Raw genomic sequence first — 23970 nt, 5'->3', positions numbered from 1 at the left:
AAAAACCTCATATTTACAACTACAAATATTTTATTTAAAAACAGATACATAAATAAAACAGTAATTATACATTACAGTAATTACATTTTAATTAACGTATGTTTAACGAGGGAGCCTAACCAAAATAAAAGACATTTTACACCCTCATAAAATGTTATCCTTCTAAAACACACGACATAATCCCTGAAAAACAGCGGGACACTGACAGCATACAAGATCGTGAAAAAGAGTTTAATGTCAGATTCGTAATGAAGGTGACATAGTAATTACACATTTTTAAAAAGTTTCACTGTACATGTTTAATGACAATTCTATTCTAAATGCACATTATTTTCTGATTTACTGGGTATTAAAATGGAGTGAAGACTTAAATCAGGATATAAAAGCAGAGGAACATGGGTCCATGCCAAAACAGCTGTCCTTCTTTGGACCCATGCCGATCCGTTATAAATATTCTTCTTGTGCATGTGGTCTTGGGGCAGCTACTACAGATTTGTTGGGCACATACTGAGCAGGTGAGTAGTAGGCCCTGTTCGGCACGTAGCTCCCACTGTAGACAGATCCCGGATAGGCCTGGTACATAGCAGGGTACATCGGGTACTTGTACACTGGCTGCTGCGGAGGGCAGGATGAACAGAGGAAGGAGCCCCCGACAAGAAGCAGACCAGCAGCCCCCCAGCCGATGTACACGGCGGCCCCAATCTCCCTCTTCTGCAGCTGGATGACCATGGTGCTTTGGAAGTCAGAAACGGTGGTGACAGCAGACCAGCAGGTAGGGATCAGGCAGATGACGCCCGCGATGAGGGCAAAGACCCCGGAAAGGATGACTACCTTAGCCTGGGACGACTCCTTCTTCAGGCAGCTGGTGCACTGGGCCCCGAGGAAGCTGAGGGCGAAGCCGAGGAAGGCGATGAGCATGGAGATGACTATGAGCGCCCGGGCGGCCTGCAGGTCCGGGGTCAGGCTCATGATGGAGTCCTCGATGGAGCACTGCATCTGGCCGGTGGCCTGCATCACGCAGTTCATCCACAAGCCGTCCCAGACGATCTGGCCCGTGACGATGTTGGCGCCCACGTAGCTGGTCACCCTCCACATGGGCAGACCGCAGGTGAGACACATTCCCACGAAACCGAAGAAGCAGATCACCTGGCCTGCGATCTCCTTGCCCACACGTCCCATGCCGATGCCGTCTATTCAGGGGGACGCAGGAGCACAGTCACCGAGACTTCCAGCCGGCAAGTCGCTCCGCACTGCCGTCCCCAGAATGCAGACCTTCAGGTTAACCAGAATTCCTGGGGAGGGGCTTACTGAGGTCATGTGAGCGGTTCACATCCTGCTGGACCGGATTCCTCTGCAGTCAAGGAACTGGTTTTTAGGACAACAACCTGTGAGTCCCTTTTCAGAAAAAGTCCCTTATCTCTCCGAATGCTCGATACGCTCTTACATAAATACCCAGCAGGTCGTGAGAACCTCACAATAAAACTGGGAGAAACCAACACGGGTTTGTTTATCGCGTGCCAGTCACCCCACCGGTTTAAGCTACATCACTTTACTGGTTTAAATTTCCATATGATTATCATGCCCTCAGTCATTCCCCTGCAAACCAGAACATTAAGTAAACAGTGCAGCTGAAACCACTGTATAGTGTGACTCACATAGAGGAAACTGTTTGAACTGTGTTGAACCTGATCATATAGATAACTGGATTTAGGCACAGTCAATAACTGCACCATTAGAAAAAAGTACCAGTTTGTACTTTTGAGGGTACAATCACTTGTCACTGGGGCTGTACTCTCAAGGGTCTAGCTGTAGGCAAATTTACCTTTAAACTAATCTAAGGTACAAAAATAGACTGAGGAACACTATTGGAAAATTGGGGGTACAATATTGGCATTTGTAAATTGGGGAACAATTGTCTCAGGGCTGTTTCCATTTTTTGGACAATGTAGATAAAACATGCAAGTGCTCTAGGACCCTTAATTCAACCAGACACCGGCTCTGAACAGCACCCTAACGTAATCTAGCAGAATGTACGATGTGATACATCAGCTCCAAAGGAATAGGTGCAGCTACGCCACCTGCCGGCATCAGCAGCACAAAGCACCCGGATTTAAGGCGGAGGGCTTCAGTCCAGTATAATGAGTAGTATTAAAGGAAAGCCTGAATGCTGTGAAACGTTTCAGATTTACCAAGACAGGATTACCCCGCTAATCGCAGTATCCTGGCCTGAGGTTTAGGACAAGTAGTTTGTTACAGTATACAAGCTCAGGAGGCCCCTGAGATATCAAGTTGTTGGACTTCAAAATACTGCCCTTGGGGATGAGCACGACCGGAGACTTAAAGGGTGTTTCATACGCATTGAGAACCATGTCCCAAGGTTAAAAATCCAAAGCAAATCCCAATATAACAATGAAATGTTTCAAACAGCATCAGAGATCTAACATCTTTAGTTTAGCCTCAGGAACATTCGGAAACTGAACGTGAAAGGAAAGCGAGTACTGAACGGAAGCAATGAGTCACTATGACCAAGGGATAACCTATGATACGCGAGCGCCCTCTTCAGGATGCATGGGGAGGGCAGTTAGCCAAGCAGAACCAGTGAAAGAACGCATTTGTCTTCGCATCGAGAACAGGGACCACAAAGCACCAAAGACATAAGTTAAAAAAATTTATTAGGCTAAAAAGTTACAAGTCGATATATGTATAAAAAAGTAAATGCAGTTTCCAGAGCGACGGAAACGCAACCCGACCCGTTTTGGTCCAGCGGGTGGGTGATCAGTCACGCAAGTCCGTCCACCTAGACGTAGGCTCCGGAATTCGACCGAGCGGCGGAGTACTTGGCTGTGTACGGCCGGCTGTCCTTCTGGGGACACTGGCAGCAGAGGAGCCCCCCGCCCAAGAGCAGGAGACCCGACGCCCCCCAGCCGATGAACAGCGAGGCGCCGAGCTCTCGCCTCTGAGCGTCCGTCACCATGGGGTTGTAGAAGTCCCTGATGGTGGTGTTGGCTGACCAGCAAACGGGTATGAGGCAGAGGATACCGCTGCCGATGAAGAAGATGCCCGCTACGAGGGCGACCTTTGACTTGGCCGGTCCCTCCTCGATGCAGTTCGTGCAGCGCCCCCCGGCGATGGACAGCAGGATACCGAAGATTGCCACCAGGATGGAGATGACGATAAGGGCTCGGGCGGCTTGTAGGTCCTGCGGGAGCGCCAGCATAGAGTCGTAGACCTTACACTGCATCTGCCCGGTGCTCTGCACCACGCAGTCCATCCACAGCCCTTCCCACACCGTCTGGGCGGTGACGATGTTGCTGCCGATGAACGCGGTCACTTTCCATTGGGGCAGCGCACAGATCACGATGTCGCCCAGCCACCCGATCACCGCCAGCGTGATGCCAAAGATCTGCAAGCCTGTTGAAGCCATGACTGGTGAAGCACAACCACTCCGCAAAGGTCAACCCTGGATGCCCGTGTCAGCTGGGGCGCGGTTACCTCATTATATACATTAGAGAGGGCGTGCCTTTTAATCACTCCTAATGGGCAAAGTCATGTGTGAATTCGCTTGATCAGACCATTATCTGTATACACAATACGCAATTTAAGTGCACTGCGCTACGAAACCTAAATTAGTCATTAACACACAGTACATGTAAAAGCTTTTTGAATGCGGTTACCCAGCTTTATAATCTGAAAAAAAATGTCCACCAATGTTTGTACTAATGTCGTATTTTTTTGTCTGCTGTACGGGTAATACTTTCATTATGGCGTTAATTAGTCCCTGTGGTCGGCACGTACGCAGACGCGCTGATTAACCCAGGCTAATTTGAAATAATGTTAAAATTTATATATTTTTATTTAGATTCATGTTGTGAACTATGATGCTACATTAACATTAAAATAAAAATAATTAAGGAAGGAACGCATTAATTGAAATATTAGATGAGAGTGTGCTTTCGTCTTCGCAGGCTAGGGGGCAGCCTAACACCATGAGATAATAGCAAAGTAGCTATGGGTGTAGATTGGAGAGCCGAAGGTGAGAGGCGCGCTGCTTTGGCGTGGTGCTCCGCCCGAAACGCTCCAGTGAAACGCCCAGAGGAATAAACGGCGGAAAACACAACGGAGAAAAAGCCAAGGCGTCAGCTAATGCAACGCGTCTGGATTCCGTTAATGGTTATGTAATCTGCGGTGTCCTAATGTCTAGTGTTTTTGTTCGTTTGTATTCAGCTCGTGGCCGATGTGAGTAGTTCCATATTTGTGGTCCATTACTGTAAAACTTATTAAAATAATAAAAGTAAATATTACACGGAGGGAGAATCACCGTGAACAATTTATTTACAGCATTGTCACAAAAATATAAAACTGCATATAAATTAACATACAAAGCAAGCAAGACAAAAATACAGACAATACCATAAGATAAAACAGGTATTTTTTTCTTTGATTAAATGATGGTTACTCAGTTTCTTGTCTGAACCCACAAAGAACTGAGAGCACACACCTTCTCTGAAAAGAGACACATACACAGACTGACAGACTATGTCTTACTAACAGCTAACGACAGCGTCGTCCTTGTGTCAGTCCTTGTCACACCTTTTTTTTGGGAATTTGCATTTGCGGCTCTTGTTGCCGGCAATCTCCTTTTCCTCCTCCTGCGGTCCTCGTCGACCCAGATCGCCCCGGCGCCCCGATGGCCCCTGCTGTCCCTCTCACACCTTCTGACCCGTGGAGTTTGGCCTGCCCACGGAGTACTTGGCTGCGTACGAGGGCTCCTTGGGGGGACAGCTGTAGCAGAGCAGGGTCCCTCCGGCGATGAGCAGGGCGGACGAAGCCCAGCCGATGTACAGAGACGTTCCCATCTCCCTCTTCATCGTCTGCGGCACCATGGGGTTGTAGAAATCTTGGATAATGACGCTGGCAGTCCAGCACATGGGGATTAAACAGAGGATCCCAGCGATGATGAAGACCGCGCCCGCAGTGATGCAGACCCGTGCCTTGGACACCTCGTTGTCCATGCAGTTGGTGCACTTGCCCCCAACGATGGCTAGTGCCATACCGACGATTCCCACCAGGATGGCTAGCACGCAGAGGGCACGGGCCGCCTGCAGGTCCCGCTCCAGTGCCAGCATGGAGTCGTAGACCTTGCACTGAGCCTGTCCGGTGCTCTGCACCACGCAGTTCATCCAGATGCCCTCCCAGATGATCTGCGCCGTCACGATGTTGTTGCCGATGAAGGCCGACACCTTCCACATGGGGATGGCACAGGCCATGATGACCCCAACCCAGCCAAGCAGTCCCACACAGGTGCCCAAAATCTGGATCCCGGCCGATACCATCGTCAGATGCCTCTGTGACAGGTGTTCTGCTAGAATGAAAGTTGCTGGAGTCTCACAGGAGTGCTGCCGATGCTCCGTAAGGTTCCTGCGCTGAGGACCGCAGCTTATAAGCACATGGGAGAGGCAGGGTGGGGTACCTTCAGCTGACTCCAACGCCCCGGGCTGTGCAGTGTCGCTACAATTGTTCCCATCTCACTGTCCTCATGCAGGATCTTCCCAAACCTCCGACAAATCGCGAGCAGCTCCTCATCAAGGCAGCCCCTCCCCTCGCCCACTCGCATACGCACTTCCTCACTTTCTGCTCACGTCTGTAACAGGCGATTCGGTGCCTGGCTTTGGCAGCACTGATGCGGTCTTGCATTTGAATTCTTTCCTTGCATTTAGATCAAGGCTTAAAGAAAAAAAATTGTTAATGAACCAAATTTATTTGACGATGAGTGAAGAGGACCCACATTGTCACGAAGTGCGCAAGTGAAGCACCGAAGACAACCAAACAAACCGTGGAGTTTGTCTGCGAAAATGGCTTCACTAGCTTAAGATGATGGAGTGCTTTGCACAAAAACATGCCCCAGAATTCCCCACAAATTCTCACGGACACTTGCTCCGATGCAAAACAATGATTCTGAAATGTTGATGCTTTTTGTGGTTTGATGGAAACGTTTTATGTTTGTTTCTGTCGTTTTTAGGGTAACAGAGATGAGCGCACTGGAATGGAAGCATGGATAGTGCTATTGGGGCTTCATAAACGCACCGTCTCACACCGTCACAAGTAACTGAACCATCAACAGAACCAGCTGGCCTAAGCCTTTGATGTTAACCCTTAAATTGTCCTTCTCATAAGTTTTTTTTTTTTTTTTTTTTACTTTTAGTACATAAATGTGTGACTTGTTTGTGTCATTCTGACGTGGATAATTGCACGGTAAGGGAGGAGACCGTTGACAGCTTGCAAAGTGCCCGATTTCGCTAAGCCTCCAGGCCCAACTGCAGCTGAGTGTTCAGTTTAGCTGCACATTCTTTAGCTCATACACATCAGATGGTCTTCGGGCGAAATGAGATCATTTGTCTTATTATTGTCATGCTGCACATTCCCGTCTGTAATTCCTTTAATTAGCTCAGTGAAAAGGATTAGTTGATCAGACAGACGGTAGAGTGAACAAAAACACCATTGTGGCCACACCCATGTGCTGGACTGCCGGCTGCACGCCCATGTGGTGCATTAGGCTCCGGCAAACACAGCAAACAGCTTAAAGGCAAGAGGATTGCTGTTGGACTCACAGTAAACAGCCTTAATGGAAGGATACTGTCAGGGCCTGACACTAAAGATCCTGAAAAGGAAGGGTATTCTGATGGATTTACATAATACAGTCTTAAAGGGAAGGGTATTCTGACAATGTCTCAGTAAACAGACTTAAAGGGAAGGGTAATCTGATGCATTTACAGTATACAGTCTTAAAGGGAAGGGTATTCTGACGATGTCTCAGTAAACAGACTTAAAGGGAAGGGTAATCTGATGCATTTACAGTATACAGTCTTAAAGGGAAGGGTATTCTGACGATGTCTCAGTAAACAGACTTAAAGGGAAGGGTAATCTGATGGTGTCACACTAAACAGCCTTAAGCCTAGTTCATACTTCACTTTTCCCTTACAGTCCACATCATGCTCTGCAGAGACTTTTCCGAATGTACTACATTTGTCCGTGGACGCATACGGTCGCAGTCGGCACATGTGGTCAGCAATGATATTCTACCAGACCGGCAGACATAGTTCCATGCACATGCACAGTTGACGTGCACGGCTGCGCAAAAAGTTCTCTAGACCAGGGGTGGCCAATCTTATCCGCAAAGGGCCGGTGTGTATGCGGGTTTTCGCTGCAACTCCCTAATTAGATTACTAATTAGAGGACTGATTGGCTGAAAAGTCCTCACACCTGGGTTTGAACAGCTGACCTACAGGTTATCCCAAAAACCTGCATACACACCGGCCCTTTGCGGATAAGATTGGCCACCCCTGCTCTAGACCCAACGTTTGGGCTGCACGCATACAGTCTGCGCAGATGACAAAATTTACATCACAAGCACTGCGCACAGACTGTAACGGCAGGTGGAACAGGGAAGTATGGATTAGGCTTTAAATCTGCACTCATCTTTGTGGAGCGATGATGGACCAGAACTCAGAGAAGCAGGGAAGTGAAAAGGAAGGTGACTCTCGCTGGAATCAGGATAATTGACTAATGAGACAATGAGGTCATGGGTAAGTTCTGGCTGAAGTCGGAGCTCAGGCACGCAGACGGCGTGGCGGCATCGAGGAAAGCTGCCCTGCTCTCAGCTCTCAGCCCCCTGAACGGCACTTTGCACAGCTGCCATCAATAGTAAATTAAAGTTGACGACTCTCCATCTCCTGAGGGGAACCAGCCCTCATCTCTAACTTGCATTAGCTTCACCCGTGGAATGTCAAAAAACAGCAGCGGGCCCTGATACATGCTCACATTCAAGGGCCACAGCCCCGGAACGGAGGTGCCTGCAGACGTACCTGCTCCCACATACTCATGGAAAATACAACAGTTTGCATGTCCTTTGTATCCCAGACAACTGCCAGGCAGCACTTAAGCCAAAGTGAATCACATGCACCGCAGACGATGGGAAATTCATTGCCACATTCCTCAATAATACTGCTACCACACACATCATGTAGTTAAATAATTATTCGCAGCGGTAGATTCAGGACGTCTGTGAAATAGCAGCAAGTCAGTATAGCTAATTAGCATTAGAATGTGGCCATAATCAGCAATATATGGGAGGAAAAAACTCCAGACTAACCTTGTACTTTCCTTCCGAGCTGCTAGAGAAAGAAGAGGATGTGTTTGGTCAGGTGTGCAGGTCCGTTTGGTCCCAGAACACGCCGGCGTGATCCCTCGCTCCGTGGCAGAAGTTTGCAGGAAAGACAGATTAAATTAGGCGATGGGGAGGTAAACAATCTGCTAGCAGGTTGTGACTGTTGGACTCTTGGGGGAAAAAAATGTGGAATAATTCTTCTTAAAAGTAGCTTGTTTGTTAAATGAAAGAGAGCACTGTGGGGCAGCCAGATGAGGGCCAGGATAATAATGGACCCATTTTCCCAAGATGTTCATTAAAAGGTCTCCTTCTCTGACCTGGAGATTGGGTTCCACGCAGAGGTATGCTCCAAGGAATTTTCATAATAAGGATCTGAGGAAAGGCCTTTTTTCAGCATATCACCTACCCATTGAGAATCTTCTGAGAGCTACTATTGTGAGGTTCTCCTGTTCTGGGCTCAGTATCCATGATTGAGATTCTTATAGTAAACTTGAAATAAGACCCCTTCAAGTCATGTTACCTGGAGTCACTCGGCGCTGTGTGTCTGTGTGTATGCGTGGGAGGGTGACTTTAATTAGGCCTCTCTGGATTATCTTTAATCAGATCCATGTCCCTCAATGCCAGCCGTGGCAGCAAAGGATTGTGGGGCTTGCAGAGAGAACACGGATCTGCCCGAAGGGAGCTGACCAGATTTGCGATTGCACCGTCATTGGTCAGACATCAAGGCTGTTCATTTTTTCCTACTGGGCCTGGTTCTGTGGCCCAAACACAGACAGTCACTGTTTGTCTGTGGTAGTTAATGGTTCTCAGTCAGGTTTGCAGTGTTTTTGTCAGCAGTCATACCACCAGCAGGTCAGACTAGGTGATCCACCTGAAGCTAAGCAGGTTTGGGGTCTGGCCAGTACTTGGATCGGAAACCAACTAAGAAAGCCGGGCTGCTGCTGGACGAGGTGTTGGTGTGGCCAACAGGTTAGTCTGTCCTGTGGTCTGTGAAGATCCCAATGCTCCAGTGCAGTGATGGGTAAAAATTGTGCTGTTATTGAGATGTAAAAACCGAGGTCCTGACTCTCTGAGGTCATAAAAGATCACCGAGCATCTTTCGAAAGAGTAGGGGTGGTACCCTGATCCCCTGCCTAAAAGTACCCAATGTGGCCCTATCAAATCTGGCCCCCCAATCATCCCCTGTATCTAACTGGTGAATTCGCTCCGGCCCCTACTGGCACAGAATGGCTGCCGTTGCATCACCCAGGTAGCTGATACATAGTGGTGGTTGTTCAATTGGCTCCAAATTGGTTCTATGAAGTGCTGTAAAAATGTAACATTCATTCTTTTTTGCTGCTTCAGATCTCACTGGGCTTATTGTGATGAAGGTGACACATACTGCAGCCAAAGAAATATCGGGAGCCTCGTGCAGCAACTTCCTAGATGCTGCAGCACTCAGACACCAGCCCTGCCCTTTGGGCTCTGCACTTCTGTCCAGACTGTTTTTTTGGCTAGTCAGCGTGACTCAAAGTCATCTTCTTCCAGAAGTTACGGTCACACGTCACGTGAGCATTGGTGACAATGAGCAGGGCGGGCCTGCTTAGGGCTGCCGCCTTGTTTGGATTTGATCCACACACTCGTGCTCGTGCTCTTCTCTCTGGTGGCGAAACTTTGAGGCAAAGCTGTCGAGTCTGGTGGTGAAATGGATTCCTGACGCCACGGTTCTGTCGGGTCGCCTGGGGTATGCCCTAGTCCCTCTCCCCCCCGTGCCGGTTCTCGATGACAGATGGCAGGCGGGCAGGAACCTCAAACGGAAGAAAACAGGTTGCGCCAACGCCTGCACCCACAGCAAGGAAAAAGGCACGGAGAACCGGCTGCAGAGCCACTGCAGCGAGAGTGCACCCGCTAACCCGCTAACCCGCTCTGGGATGACGCTGATGCACTGGAACTGCTCCCATGTCTGCTGTTTATTCCCAGCTATGAGGCATTTAATTACTGAGCGTGAACTGAAGGGAGAGCCAAGAAATGCATGGCCAATGTTAGCGGACAATGATTGGGTGTAATGACCATGTCCCTCACCAGGGGGTGACGTGTCGCTTGTCGTTCAACTTCAAACGCGTGCTGACCTTGATCCTTCTCACCCCTCCACCCAAAAAAAGCATCCAGGGTACATGTTCCACTAGGTGTACGTGCAACTCAAAAAACAAACAGATTCAAAAATACACCCCATGTTCGTTTTACCTTGAGATTATTGTACAATAGAGAACCTGTAGGACTTGATTCAGGACAAGGGTAATTCTCTGGCTTTTCTTTGAAAAGTTGTTTGTCTATCTATCTGTCTGTCTCTCTGTCTGTCTGTCTGTCTGTCTGTCCATGTGGGCTAATTCACTGACTGACTCATGACTGAAATGATGGCTGTCTCTTTAAAAGCTACTGCCTGAGGTTTTGTTTCCCGTACCTTTAGACCATTTCGCTCTTTGTTTGAGCAGATAACCAGGGCTGCACAGATGATCTGCGAGGTTCTGCTAGCTTTCATCGCCAGACCAAAGGTCACCAGTATCTGCCCAGCCTCCACTGGTTTCACATCTAGACACAGAGCATTTCAGTGTGCTGCTTCTTATCAGACCTTACGGTGAACATGCAAATACCACCAATGAAACATTTTTTGAAGTTAAGGGCATGGCCTTTGACCCCAGCACCGCCCCCCTCCCCAAGTGCTCCATCTGAGTCACTGCCATAATGATCAGGCTCACAAAGCCACATTTAATCCCGAGCATCTGCATCACCTCAGCAAGCACATGTAGATGTTTACACAGTCCAGCTCAAAGGAATCGCTCCCAGTGGCTGCCGCAGAGGGTCTCCTGCAGGGGGCGCGCTCCTATGGGTCACGCTTTCTTTGGGGGGGGGGGGGGGGGGGGTACTCAGCTAGCCTCTGATTTATGTGACTTTCCTGCAGAGAAGCAGTGAGAGCTGGAGACACCAAATATTTTGTTTTATTGCTACTGGGACAGGAACTCAATTATGACACTCACCCATAGGCACTAACTAATGACAATAGGGCTTTGAATTTTTTAAAACAATACTGGGAACCCGTTGTAACAACATGATCCTGTACTGGTTAGAAGATGGATGGATGATACTTGGTGCTATTCCAGCCAATGTTTATTGTTAAACCTTGTTTTATGGTTTATGCGCTGTCGTAAATACTGTACCATCTTCTTTCATGTGTGTACATGCTCGCCATTTCATGGGGTCATCCCTGATTGGCTCCCAAAATGAACAGGAAAGTGAAAGATCAGCCAGTCAGCTTGAATCATATACAATCCACAGGCATCGGTAAGCTTGCTGCGGAAGGCTGAAAAACAAAATGGCGCAGTGCTTGCAGGGTAACAGTCAAGGGACAAAAAACTTCCGCACCTACATTTCCATAGCAACCATGCAGGTGTCCTGTGTCACCGCAGGGACTCTGTGGGGCAATAGCCTTCATGCCTCCCCCCACCCCCACTCGCCAAAACACACGTCAGTTCGACAGTTAACAGTCTGTCAGCGATGAAGGTGGCCACACCTTGCATCTCCTCAGTCTTATAACCGAAATGCATTTTTCCCTCATTCTTCATCCTGTTTTCCTGAACAAAAGGAGAGTCTATTCCTTTCAGCACAAACGGCATATTCATGGTCTGAGAGGGGGAGCAGAGCCCCAGATCGAGTGACACATCTCTGGGTCTCAACAGACACAGGGTGTTATTGTGTCCGTGGGGGCCCTGGCCTGCTTTCTCATTGGGACGGTGACTCTGCACTTTTCATCGAGGTTCAGGAATCCAGGCGGCCGCTTTGTGCCATTGGTTTGCTGCCCTGCCTGTGGGGGGCGCCGTTCCAGGTGCCCTCGGAGGGGGATTATAGCCACAGTATAAGTCACATGTGGTCTGGGGACCGCTCAACGTTTCTTGGTTTGTAAAAAAGTGACATAAAAGTAAATAATTGAATCAAAACTTTTAATCAGCTTTCAAATCAATATGCAACAGCTGCTTCACTCACTCGTGTCAAGTAAAAATAAATGATTTATGGCCACTGACCCTGCCTGTCACTCTGTGCTAACTACTCTCAGCAAATATAGATTTTCTTTTTTCGTAAATACCAGAAATACATATAAATTTGGGCAGCCATGCACTGATTAGAGGAACAGATTAGAGGTAAAATTGCATGGCGTCCCCGCAGTTTGGGTCGGCCCATGTATTTTTTTAATTTTGGCTCAGTCCATCCACCGCTGCCCCTTCCAGCCTTTAACAAGCTGCCTTTTGTCTGCCGGACACGGCTTGGCAGGATGGCGAACGCGGAATACCATTATCTGCTACTGATTCCGGTCCTGCTTTGCTGCAAACACAAAGCCAGCTCAGGCTGACTCCACCTTCAGTCTTCTTAGCAATATAAAAAAGGAAGAATGCGTTTCCTCTCTCGCCTTCTCTCTCTCCCACCTCGAAATCATACCCCGTCCTCTGAGGGAAGGGAGATCGGGTGTCTCTCCACTGCCTGTGCTCCGCCGGACGGGCAGATGCGGGGATGTATTCCGCGGGCCTCGAGATCCTGGGCGTGACGCTCTGCGTGGCGGGTTGGCTGGGGGTCATGGTGGCCTGCTTCCTGCCCATGTGGAGGGTGGCGGCGTTCGTGGGCCAGAACATCGTGGTGGCCCAGGTGGTGTGGGAGGGCCTGTGGATGAGCTGCGTGGTGCAGAGCACTGGCCAGATGCACTGCAGGGTCTACGACTCCATGCTGGGGCTCCCCGAGGAGCTGCAGGCGTCCCGGGCGCTCACTGTCGTCTCCATGCTCCTCGGCGTGGCGGCCATCGCCCTGTCGGTGGCGGGAGCCAAATGTACCAACTGTACTGCAGACAAGGACAGCAAGCCCCGCATCATCCTGGGCGCGGGCGTCACCTTCATCTCCGCTGGCCTGTTGCTGCTGGTGGCCGTCTCCTGGACCGCCAACGTCATCATCGTGGACTTCCACAACCCGCTGCTGGAGGAGACGCAGAAGCGAGAGTTCGGGAATTCGCTGTATTTCGGCTGGGCTGCCTCCTGTCTCCTGATCCTGGGAGGGGCCCTGCTGTGCTGCTCCTGTCCCCCAAAGGGAGAGCGCTATGGCCCCTACACGGTGGGCCACTCGGCCGTCAAGCCCGTCTCCTTCTCCGGACACGGCAGGAGAGATTATGTGTGAGCAGCTGCAGGACCTCAGGACTTTCAGATAACTCCCCCAAAAAGGCTTTTCCCGCCTGCTACTGGAGCGACATGCAGATACGCGGAACACGGCGTTCGATTTCTGCAGGTCGATGGTTTTCCTGTGAAGCTGCTCCGCGATGTTATGTCACACGTCACTGAGTCATTGAGCGGTTGTAAGTTTCATTCATTTGGTGCCTTCAAGCACAAAATGACACAGATATGCTGATTGAACTGCGTATAAATCATTCTGGAGACTTCCAGTAGGGAGAAAACACTGGCTCTCCTGTTCATGTTTTTAAAATAAAATTGATGCATTTTGTGTTATCTTTAGCCTGTTTGCTACACTTTTAAAGCTCCCTGTTTTCTGTTGTACACATTTAGCAAGCTTCAGGTAACTCATGCATGTAAATATGTCTAAAGGACTTTTATGTTTTCTAAATCACCCACTTTGCATTCCAAATGTTTTCATCCTGCTCTGAATGTGCGGTTTTACTACTGAGTGACGTATGTGCATATGATTATTGCAATGTATCATCGACTCTAAAGTGTGAGTAAAACTACCATAAACTGCTGCAGTTGCTTTGTTCTTCAGTTCCGTTTTTTTTTTCCATGCTGCGTCGCTGATGGTCTCCCTGCCGATGATCACATGACCCTCTGACCTGAGGACTCAGAGACTCCACCCCTCTAGGGTCTTTGTCCCGAAATGAAAATGGCTCATCCTTCTGCAAACAAGGCTCCTTTACTGCACATTACTCATTTACCTGTGTTCCCATCTGCACGTATATTACCAAACCGAAATGACTCTGTCTTTTTAAAATGGTGATCTCAGTGTGATTGAAAATGATGATTCATATTGTTCCACAAATACAGCATCCGTACTGTGTCCCTGGCTTGTGTCACATCACACTTGTCCCTTCAGGAAATTCAGGTACACACACACATACACACACGCGCATGTAGGGTAAACATATCCTTATGGGGACCGCTCATTCATTTCAATGGGAAAAATGCTAACGCTAACTATGACAACCTTAACCCCTACCCTGCCCTAACCATAACCATAAGTAACCTAACAAAATACAAGAGTTTTTGCATTTTTAGTTTTTTCATAGCAGTCACCGATTTTTATTAAATAGAGTTTTCCCTTATGGGGACCAAGAAACCGGTCCCCATAAGGGAAAAAAATGGATATTTATCACATTATGGGGACATTATGTCCCCATAAGGATAGGTAAACCCGCTCGCACATACACACACACACACACACACACACAAAGAGGAGTGTTCCAGACGAATCCCAGATCACAGGCAGCACTATGAGATTCCAGTCTGGAGTTTGTTTGCTCTCCCGACCGCTGAGTGATAAGAGAAGGCAGTCACTACACCCCGAAACTGACTCCGTGCTGAAAGCTACTCCATTCCCTGAGGTTTCGGTGAAAACAATGCCCCTTCTGTGGGGAGGCAGCTTCCCTGCAGCGTACGGCTTCACTGCCCTGCTCCCAGTCATCCCAGTGTGTGCTGGGACCCCCTCAGCTTAGGGATTAACCCCCGCACCAGGCAGCGTCATGTTGGGAGGGAGGGAAACCCCGTAAGATGGAGCACAGGGGAGTTTATCAGACAAGCTTCACCTTTACTCACCTCACGGCAAATCTTTCAATAATAAGAGCGTTTCTAACTAAACTTCTCCCTCTCCCGTGTTAAAAGCCCTGTTCTCAGTCTCTCCAAAGTTTTATCTTGAATATTTGTACATACCATAAGCATGAATAATGCCACGCAGAGTGCAGCCCAATCCTGCCTGGCTCCAGCCCCCTGAACCCCAGGTCAAGATAAGCGCTTGGAAGACGGATGGATTGATAGATAACCATGAATGGACAAAAAGAACAGAAAATGGACGGAAGGGTCCATATCTGCTCTCTAGTTTTGAAAAACGTACTTGTGAAATAAATTATATTTGTAAACAGACCACCTGAGTCAGTACCCAGGCTCCTGTTTGGCCCGCATTCATTTCCGCCTGTTGGCCCAGTTTACGTGACCCAGTTAAGGTTTCCTTCATGGCAGCTTGAAAGAAATACCAGCAAGCCTGAAAACCTAACAGACCGAACGTGACGATAACAGAGCCTGTGGTTTGCCTGAATGACCAGCATCCATGTCAAAAAATAGTCAGTAACTCTCATTCCTAGCTTAACCAGACGGGTAGCAATTAGAAAACTTTGCTCTGCCATTCGCTAGTTATCGTACATGCCAGTGGTGAACTTTGGCCGGCTAAAGACAGTGCAAAAGGCATGTCTAATCCATATGAAAACAAACATTATGCTTTAAGTCATCTATCTATCTATCTATCTATCTATCTATTTATCTATCTATCTATTTTTCTATCTATCTTTCTATCTATCTATCTATCTATCTTGACTTCTTTAAAAAAAAAATCCACTATTAGGCTTTGTCAGACTGTTCCTTTGATCACGTGATCATTTCAGAAATGAGTATTAATTACTGTGAACTAGCGAGACATTCAGGACATTCAGACGATCCCAGTACATATGATTTATATACATGACTCTTTAGGTTATGACCTGATCAAACTGGGTCTCTCGTTAACGATTAACCCCACAGAAGTGCCATACTGGGTACTCATTTACTCCAAAACCTAAATCAAGACGAGAGTGACCATGGAGAACAGATTAGCTATTACACCGCTGTATTTTCAAACCATCACAGGTAACAACGGAAATAAGGTAGAGACGACGCTGGCTTGTCTCCATGTGATGTCACAGCCCCGCCTTCTCCATTCCCACAACTATAAAGAGGATGGCGGACCGAATTCTTGTCATAGTTTCAGCGGGATCTCTTGCACTCTTTTTGAGTTTCGCAGAGGCGAATAGCAGCACGATCCCAACTGGCACGGAGCAGAAATGGCAGCCCTGGGGTTGGAGATCCTGGGAGTAGCGTTAGCCATCTTGGGCTGGATTGGAAGCATCGCGTCCTGCACGCTGCCCATGTGGAGGGTCACCGCCTTCATCGGCAGCAACATCGTGACGGCGCAGACCATCTGGGAGGGCATCTGGATGAACTGCGTGGTGCAGAGCACCGGGCAGATGCAGTGTAAGGTCTATGACTCCATGCTGGCTCTGCCGCGGGACATGCAGGCGGCCCGCGCCCTGGCAGTCATCGCTATCGTCCTGGGGCTGCTGGCCGTGCTGGTCTCAGTGGTGGGCGCCAAGTGCACCAACTGCGTGGAGGACGAGACCACCAAGGCCAGGGTGATGATCTCAGCGGGCGTCACCTTCATCGCCACCGCGCTGATGCAGCTCATCCCCGTGTCCTGGTCCGCTCACACCATCGTGATGGACTTCTACAATCCAACCATCCCCGAGGGCCAGAAGAGGGAGATAGGAGCCTCGCTGTACCTTGGATGGGCAGCGGCCTCCCTCCTCCTCATCGGTGGGGGCATACTTTGCTGCAGCTGCCCCCCTCAGAAGGAGCAGAGGTACGCCCCCCCCAGCAGGATAGCGTACTCCACCGCCAGGTCACATGCACCTAGCAGCTATAACAAGAGGGACTATGTATAAAGTGTGAGAATTACGTACGCCCCCCCCCCCCCCCAAGGAAAGGACAGGTGTCGCAGGTGACAGACGACATGGCGAGGACTGCATACTCCAGGGACTGAAGGTCCCCAGCCATTACTGTCCCCAGTTCAAATTGTCTATTATACACACGAGGACAAAGTGCTGCGCTGGTTTGTGTGCAAAGTCCACACGCACACAGGGATTAGCCACACCACCCAGGGATCACTGGGAGGAAGCCATGCGAAGGAGCGAGGATGGCACTGTATCACCCCGACGTTTGTGTCTGAAACGCAGTTTGTGACCCGTATCATCAGCTGAAAAACATCCTGACTAGTTATGTCATATTGAGTAATTTGACACAGTCGCTTCCAGGACCAGGACTTCCTTGGAACAGCTTTGTGTACCTTATGAACAATTGATTCAATGTCATGTTATGTTGTATCTGAAATGATTGATCGTATTTTTTGCCACTTATGGTTAAACATGTACAGGTTATTTTACATAAATAGAATGTGTGTGTTAATATTTAAACCTCTCTGGTCCTCTTTTATGCCTTTTTATTTTGTATTTTTTGTGTAATGCCTGTAATATCATGTTTTTTAAATGTAATAAAGAGTGGTAAATTAATGTTTATATGACTATTTCTCTGCAAACCGTCGTGTGACTTGCCCAGGGCGCTGAGCGGGGGCCACATGGCCTTCACCTTCACCAAAGCGCGACATCAGCATCAGACCTAAATCTCAGCAGGCCTGTCTCACACAGGGCTTTCTCAACAGGCCTGTCTCACACAGGGCTTTCTCAGCAGGCCTGTCTCACACAGGGCTTTCTCAGCAGGCCTGTCACACACAGGGCTTTCTCAGCAGGCCTGTCTCACACAGGGCTTTCTCAGCAGGCCTGTCTCACACAGGGCTTTCTTAGCAGGCCTGTCTCACACAGGGCTTTCTCAGCAGGCCTGTCTCACACAGGGCTTTTCCTGGTCACTCACACAGGCATCTGATTTATCCATATGGAAACAAGCACAATGATTCCTTATGTTATATCATATTTTTACTTTTTTGTTTGCCCATTGTACAGTTATATTGGAGCGTTTCTCTCATATATCCCATCTTACTCTTGTTTGAGACACGCACACATAACCATGCAGGTGAGAGTGAGGCTAGGGGCCAGAGCGCAGGGTGAGATCATTTATCTGGCATCCGTAGAACATTTCAAGGGGTTAGGGGCCTCACACAAGGGCTTATTCTGCCAAGGATGAGGGTCAAAGTGGTGACTAACCAGTCACAACTAGAGAGACTCAACCAGCTGAGCCACATTAGTGTGCAAAACATAGGCTTACGACTAGCTTCATCTATGTCAACATTCTGTAAAATACCATCTCGCAATCATATATAACATTTATGTAATTTACAGCTAAATCACTGATGTGATTTAAATCAAAGATAAGCCCACTTGTTAAGCATAGATATTGAAATATTTGCTAATAACAATTATTAACCTAATCTGTACATAGCACCAGAAACACCTGTTAAGAAAGCAGAGAAAAAATTAATTTAAACGATACACATGTTATGAAATTTCGCCACACAAAATCAGTCAAATTGAAGAACAGCGTGAAAAACCCAGTAACAAAGATGGCAGATGTGTTACGTCAAAAGAAAAAGCCATTGAAAAAATGAGCACATGTGTGCATGTGGGGGAGCGGGAATGCGGGGGAGATGAGGAGCCGTGCTTTCATGGCGCTGGAAACCCGCGCAGCACTGAAGGAGGCCTCTGAGAGGCCGAGCACAGAAGAAAGAGGCTTTACTGGACTCCTGTGAGGCGGAGCAGGACTCTGGGTGATTTATACCAGGGATTTAAAAGCGACTGAAGTACCACATTCCCACGTCAGCGATGGTCCCCCCCTCCCCCCCATGGGGTGCAAGGAATCAAGGGACCAGACCCCCCAGCCATCTACCCCAACTTAGCAAAACAAAGATCCCTGATAACAGAGTCCAGTCTTTAAGACTGCCAAACTGAACACAGACGGCAAACTCTGATCACGGGGGAGCGAAGATTCCACGAGGCATCGCCAAGGTGATAAGGAAGTAAGTGAATTTACAGCGGCCATTTGCGCATGTGGGAAGCCCCCGATCTGTCCCTCCTCGTCCCTGTATCACACTCCAGAAGGTCACGCTTTATATGCAGATTCACACGGCACCTTGCTGGGGAGGGTCTCTTGCAAAATAAAGGCAGTAAAGAAGGATCCTTAATTGGTATTTGATCTGCCTTTCAATGCCGTGTGTATGGCTGCACGGTATCACATTATATTCATTTGCTGTTTGTTAAGCTAAAATGAGATGAAGCAAGTGGATTCTTACACATCAGAAAGAATCTGATACACAGGGAAAGAAAAGATGGTTAAATGTGTAATGTGACTTTAATTTAGCATTTCCGTTGTTGCTTGTTTTGGCCATATGATCAATTTGACTCACAATATCTTATGACATATGTTCACACTTGCACACTCCAGACTGGCACAAACCAGTCTTATCAGGTGGGATGATGACAGCTGCTGACCAGAGGCAGGCCTGCAGTTTATGGTCCTAAGGATTTTTCTTCTATATGAGACACATGCAGAGTTAAATCGGCTTGGAAAGACTGACACCATTTTACTGCTGTGTTATCATCACACACCCTAAACAATACAGCTATCTGCATTACCACTAGCTGTTGTTTTGTAATATTCACAGACTGTACTTTTTAAAGTGAGGTTTCTTCACTGAATCAGTAAACCATTTCTAGATCTGTGAGAATTATAAAGGATTTAAATACTCTGAAACATTTACAGTGCATCCTCATGATGGTCTGCAGTTAGATCCACTGACAGTCGAGGTCTTCACTGGTTTGTCTGTCTTGTTTTAGCACAAAAATTTGTGCCTGACCCAGATGCCCCAAAAAGTGCTGTTAAACAGGTAAAACATCAGAATGCTTATCAGGACAATGAGTGCCCACATCCGGAGACATTCCAAACTGCAGTGAAATTTCAGGCCAGTGAAATGAGCCATTAGGTGGATGTAACAGGGCCGTCTTGTAAGCTGCCTGCTCCATAGAAATCAGGCTTTTGCTGAAACCAGGCTTTCAAAGAACAGGTCCTATGAGGCTTCGAGGATTGATGTGAACTACAAAAGTGGATTCTGGCTCCTGGAGTCGAAACTCCACAGAAATCTCTGGAATTGGGCAAACATTACCAAGAGAAAACAGAGCCTGAAGTACGTTACCTAACAGTCCTACTGCACGTAGTTCATTTAAACCTGATATTTTTAGATACCTATTGAGAAAACTTTTGTCCCTACAAGATAGAAGGGGATTTTTGTCAACAAAAAAGTTTGAGACATCCATGAAAAAACAGGTTCCCATATATCTTGGCTAGAGCTTTGTTTTGTTGATGGCACTGGCAATTTGCTGCTGATACTTGCGAGACAAAGACGTAGGACATTGTTCCTAGAGGACGCTCCAGTGAGTGCGCTGTCTTCCACATCCCTGGAGCGCTACTGACTTAGTCACTGTTTGCATTGGCCGGCTCAAGTGGGGCCGTAAGGACCCCCCCCCCCCCCACCACCTCACCATGGCTGCCTCTGCCCAGGCTGGGTTTGTGTCTCACTGCTTTGCAGTGCATTTCTTTGGATATTTTTTTTCAAATGACAGAAAAGTAAAGAATAATATTAAAAACTACATTTGACACAAACTCACCTAAAGCAAACATGAAATAAAAGCCACTGGCAAATGACCACTGGTATCGAAATTATTTTATTATATGTGACACATTCAATGAAAGTAGTAATTGTACTCTTGCAATATTACATCCATAGCTAATAGCATCAGGAATCATTTCCATCATCCATCTATCCATCCATCCATCCATCCATCCATTCATCATCAGTCTATCCATCCATCCATTCATTTTCTACAGCCACTTATCCAGTACGCTTACGCTTGATGATGTAAATACCTAAGCCTGCTAACTGTAAAATACCGCCCTTGTTGTTTATTTTCTTCATATATTCTGCATGAAGGCACATAATGTGATATGTTTCAGAAACCCCGCCTATGTGCAACAGCTTACTGCTCCGGGAGACAGCATGCACTGCCCTGCAGACAGCATGCACTGCCCTGGGAGACAGTATCACTGCCCCAGGAGACAGCATCACTGCCCTGGGAGACAGCATGCACTGCCCTGGGAGACAGTATCACTGCCCCAGGAGACAGCATCACTGCCCTGGGAGACAGTATCACTGCCCCAGGAGACAGCATCACTGCCCTGCAGACAGCATGCACTGCATTGGGAGACAACATGCACTGCCCCAGGAGACAGCATCACTGCCCTGGGAGACAGCATGCAGTGCCCTGGGAGACAGCATCACTGCCCTGGGAGACAGCATGCAGTGCCCTGGGAGACAGCATCACTGCCCTGGGAGACAGCATGCAGTGCCCTGGGAGACAGCATCACTGCCCTGAAACCCTGAGTCACACCCGGGCTGCGTCACCAAGCATAGCCTGCTAATTGTGTCAGGTCTGTCTCTCTTGTTTCCAGTATTACTCATTGAGTGCCACTATTTACCTTGAAACTTTGTTACGTTTGTTACTTTCTTTGAGTATGAAAAACAAACAGCTAGGTTGCATTTTTTATTTTTTTTGTCAATCCATTAAAATAACAGTTTTGCTGGTTCCACAGACTGGTGTGAGGCTGGTTCTTCTTTACTGATAATATCAGTATCTTTAATTTTATCTCCATGATGCACACAAGTTATTTTCACCCCGTTTAAAAGGCAGGGTGAAAAAGTGGCACATTTCGTCAGCCCCAGGTCCATTAAAGGTTTTGCAGGAGATGCCTGGAGAGGTGATGTATCCCTCTCATTGCCCGCAGACATTCCACAGCTCTGCGACTCGGCTCATCCACACCATATGACTGAGGAATAACTCTCACATCTTTAGTATAAATCTGGGTAAAAGCAATAAATATGGGCCCTACTGGAGTAAAAAATGCAACGATAATGCTGTGAGCATAAAGCAGTTTGTACACTTCAGTAGCAGTAAGTCGTCCCTTCCTCACAGTACAGAAGCCTTTGGAAGCCTGTGCTCCTGTAAATCGAGAGGGTTCTGGACTCACGGGAGTTCTGTTCTTGATTCAGGTGATGTCACTGGCGAGAAGACCCTCCCCCCACCTGCTCTGCCATATAAAAGGTTGTTGTTGTGCAGCTGCACCACATCACACTCTCACCGGAGCGCAGGGTAGCCTGTGCTGACTGCCTCTTTGGCTCCCAGGGGGTGTGTTAGAGGATCTCTGTGAATTGCTGGGAGAGGCGGGACCCCGCGGGGCGCCAGAGACCATGTCTGTGGGGCTGGAGATAGTGGGGATCGCCCTGGCCGTGCTGGGCTGGGTCATCGCCATCGTGAGCTGCGCCCTGCCCATGTGGAGGGTCACCGCCTTCATCGGCAGCAACATCGTGACGGCGCAGATCATCTGGGAGGGATTATGGATGACCTGCGTGGTGCAGAGCACCGGGCAGATGCAGTGTAAGGTCTACGACTCCATGCTGGCGCTGTCGCAGGACCTGCAGGCGGCCCGCGCCCTCACCGTCATCTCCATCCTACTGGCCCTCTTCGCCCTGCTGGTTGCTATCGTCGGGGCCAAGTGCACCAACTGCATCGAGGACGAGACGTCCAAAGCCAGGGTGATGATCATCTCCGGCATCGTCTTCATCACTTCTGGCGTCATGCAGCTCATCCCGGTGTCCTGGTCGGCCAACACCATCATCCGGGACTTTTACAACCCGCTGCTGACGGATGCCCAGCGGCGGGAGCTGGGCACGGCGCTCTACATCGGCTGGGGGGCATCTGCCCTGCTCATCATCGGCGGTGCCCTGCTCTGCTGTTCCTGCCCCCCTAGGGAGCAGAAATATAACTCCACCAGGATGGCATACTCAGCCCCACGCTCAGCCGGGGGGGGCACCTATGACCGTAAAGACTACGTGTGAACTACAAAAATATATATTTGTAAATGTCTGAAAATCCCTAACCCTTCAACTAAGGACCAAACCAACCAAGGAAGAGGAGCAAGCTAACAAGAAAGAATGACAGAGATATCGGTTCATTTTGCACGTTTGTGACATTTTGTTTTAGTTTAAAGCTTTTTGCATTTGTAGAGTTTATTAGTATGTTGCTGTGAGTTTCTGTACATCTTCGGGCCGGTATCTGTCCTGACTTCACATTTAAACACACAGTGTTCAGTCCAAGGACTGGCACATACTGGTACAGAGATTCTTTGCTGGGATGTGGCGTTAAAAATTTCAACTAATTTCTCTTTGTCACTAACTTTTGATAGGTAGATGTTGACATGGACATATTTAAGAATAATCTTTGCAAGAACTGTATCTTTTTATGAAAAAATGAGATGTTTTTCTTGTCCCTTGGTGTTGTTGCTGTGTTAAACTAGGGTGACACAAAATGTTATGCAACAATCATCCAAATGGTATACACACTGAATGTCACATAACCAATGTAGAAGTTTGTAGATAAGAGTGATGTGTGTAATGATTTTAACAATAAGCTCCTCAGATGACTTGAGAGTAACTTTCTCCCCTAATATGTTTGATTTTCAAATTATCTGTTCTGTTTACTTCTTTTTAAATCAGTTATGTTTACCCAGCAACGTGTATACAGCTTTGAAAATGTGTTTTGTTTAGTTTTGTGGTTTGTAAATGAAATTGAGTAAATGAGCAGATTGTGAAATAAAGACCATAGAGACTCCTGGTATAAACTGCAAGTCAGACGTGAGTCCGTCAGTAACAAGATGGTCTCTGTTCTTCGACACAAAGAAGCGCTCAGGAGGAGGTGCAGTGGGGAGGCACGGCGGAGGACGCGAGGGGGAGGTGAGGGTCTGCCTCTAGGTGTGTGTCTCAGCGTATGAAGGGAGGGTCCCTGTGCACGCCTCACTCTAGAGCAGGCTGAAAACATGTGCTAACAACGCGGAGTCTTTGTTTCAATAAAGCCACTTATCGTATTTCACGTA

General features: G+C 48.1%; 4 protein-coding genes across 4 annotated transcripts; 2 read left to right on the top strand and 2 right to left on the bottom strand.

Moving 5' to 3' along the window:
* Positions 1-12: 12 nt before the first annotated feature.
* LOC111847137 (uncharacterized) lies at positions 13-3494 on the bottom strand. The gene is made up of 2 exons (XM_072701123.1): positions 2944-3494; positions 13-1190 (listed from the first exon to the last, which is right to left on the bottom strand). The coding sequence occupies exons 1-2, from the start codon at positions 3422-3424 to the stop codon at positions 445-447; spliced, it is 1227 nt and encodes a 408-aa protein (XP_072557224.1). The 5' UTR covers positions 3425-3494; the 3' UTR covers positions 13-444.
* An 820-nt stretch (positions 3495-4314) lies between these two features.
* LOC111847138 (claudin-4-like) lies at positions 4315-5455 on the bottom strand. The gene has a single exon (XM_023818054.2). It carries the CDS (start codon positions 5331-5333, stop codon positions 4707-4709), a length of 627 nt encoding a protein of 208 aa, XP_023673822.1. The 5' UTR covers positions 5334-5455; the 3' UTR covers positions 4315-4706.
* Positions 5456-12589: 7134 nt separating this feature from the next.
* Positions 12590-13928, top strand: LOC111847117 (claudin-4). Its single transcript, XM_023818022.2, has one exon. The coding sequence runs from the start codon at positions 12704-12706 to the stop codon at positions 13352-13354; it is 651 nt and encodes a 216-aa protein (XP_023673790.1). The 5' UTR covers positions 12590-12703; the 3' UTR covers positions 13355-13928.
* A 2247-nt stretch (positions 13929-16175) lies between these two features.
* On the top strand, positions 16176-23970 carry LOC111847114 (claudin-3-like). The gene is made up of 2 exons (XM_023818017.2): positions 16176-16751; positions 22286-23970. Exons 1-2 carry the CDS (start codon positions 16269-16271, stop codon positions 22934-22936), a joined length of 1134 nt encoding a protein of 377 aa, XP_023673785.2. The 5' UTR covers positions 16176-16268; the 3' UTR covers positions 22937-23970.

The sequence above is a fragment of the Paramormyrops kingsleyae genome, chromosome 17 (genome assembly GCF_048594095.1).
Source record: "Paramormyrops kingsleyae isolate MSU_618 chromosome 17, PKINGS_0.4, whole genome shotgun sequence".
In the NCBI taxonomy this organism is placed as follows: domain Eukaryota; kingdom Metazoa; phylum Chordata; class Actinopteri; order Osteoglossiformes; family Mormyridae; genus Paramormyrops; species Paramormyrops kingsleyae.
The sequence above is the reverse complement of the archived record's forward strand: the minus strand, read 5'-3'. Positions and strand labels throughout refer to the sequence as shown.

Bases quoted from the DNA above. Each gene is read 5' to 3' on its own strand.
- LOC111847117 (XM_023818022.2), top strand. From the start codon at position 12,704: ATGTATTCCGCGGGCCTCGAGATCCTGGGCGTGACGCTCTGCGTGGCG.
- LOC111847114 (XM_023818017.2), top strand. From the start codon at position 16,269: ATGGCAGCCCTGGGGTTGGAGATCCTGGGAGTAGCGTTAGCCATCTTG. The intron at 16,752-22,285 runs GCCTCGCTGTAC...GGGGCGCCAGAG, and splicing joins GCCAGAAGAGGGAGATAGGA to ACCATGTCTGTGGGGCTGGA.
- LOC111847137 (XM_072701123.1), bottom strand. From the start codon at position 3,424: ATGGCTTCAACAGGCTTGCAGATCTTTGGCATCACGCTGGCGGTGATC. The intron at 1,191-2,943 runs GCGCCTCGCTGT...CCCCCTGAATAG, and splicing joins CGCTCAGAGGCGAGAGCTCG to ACGGCATCGGCATGGGACGT.
- LOC111847138 (XM_023818054.2), bottom strand. From the start codon at position 5,333: ATGGTATCGGCCGGGATCCAGATTTTGGGCACCTGTGTGGGACTGCTT.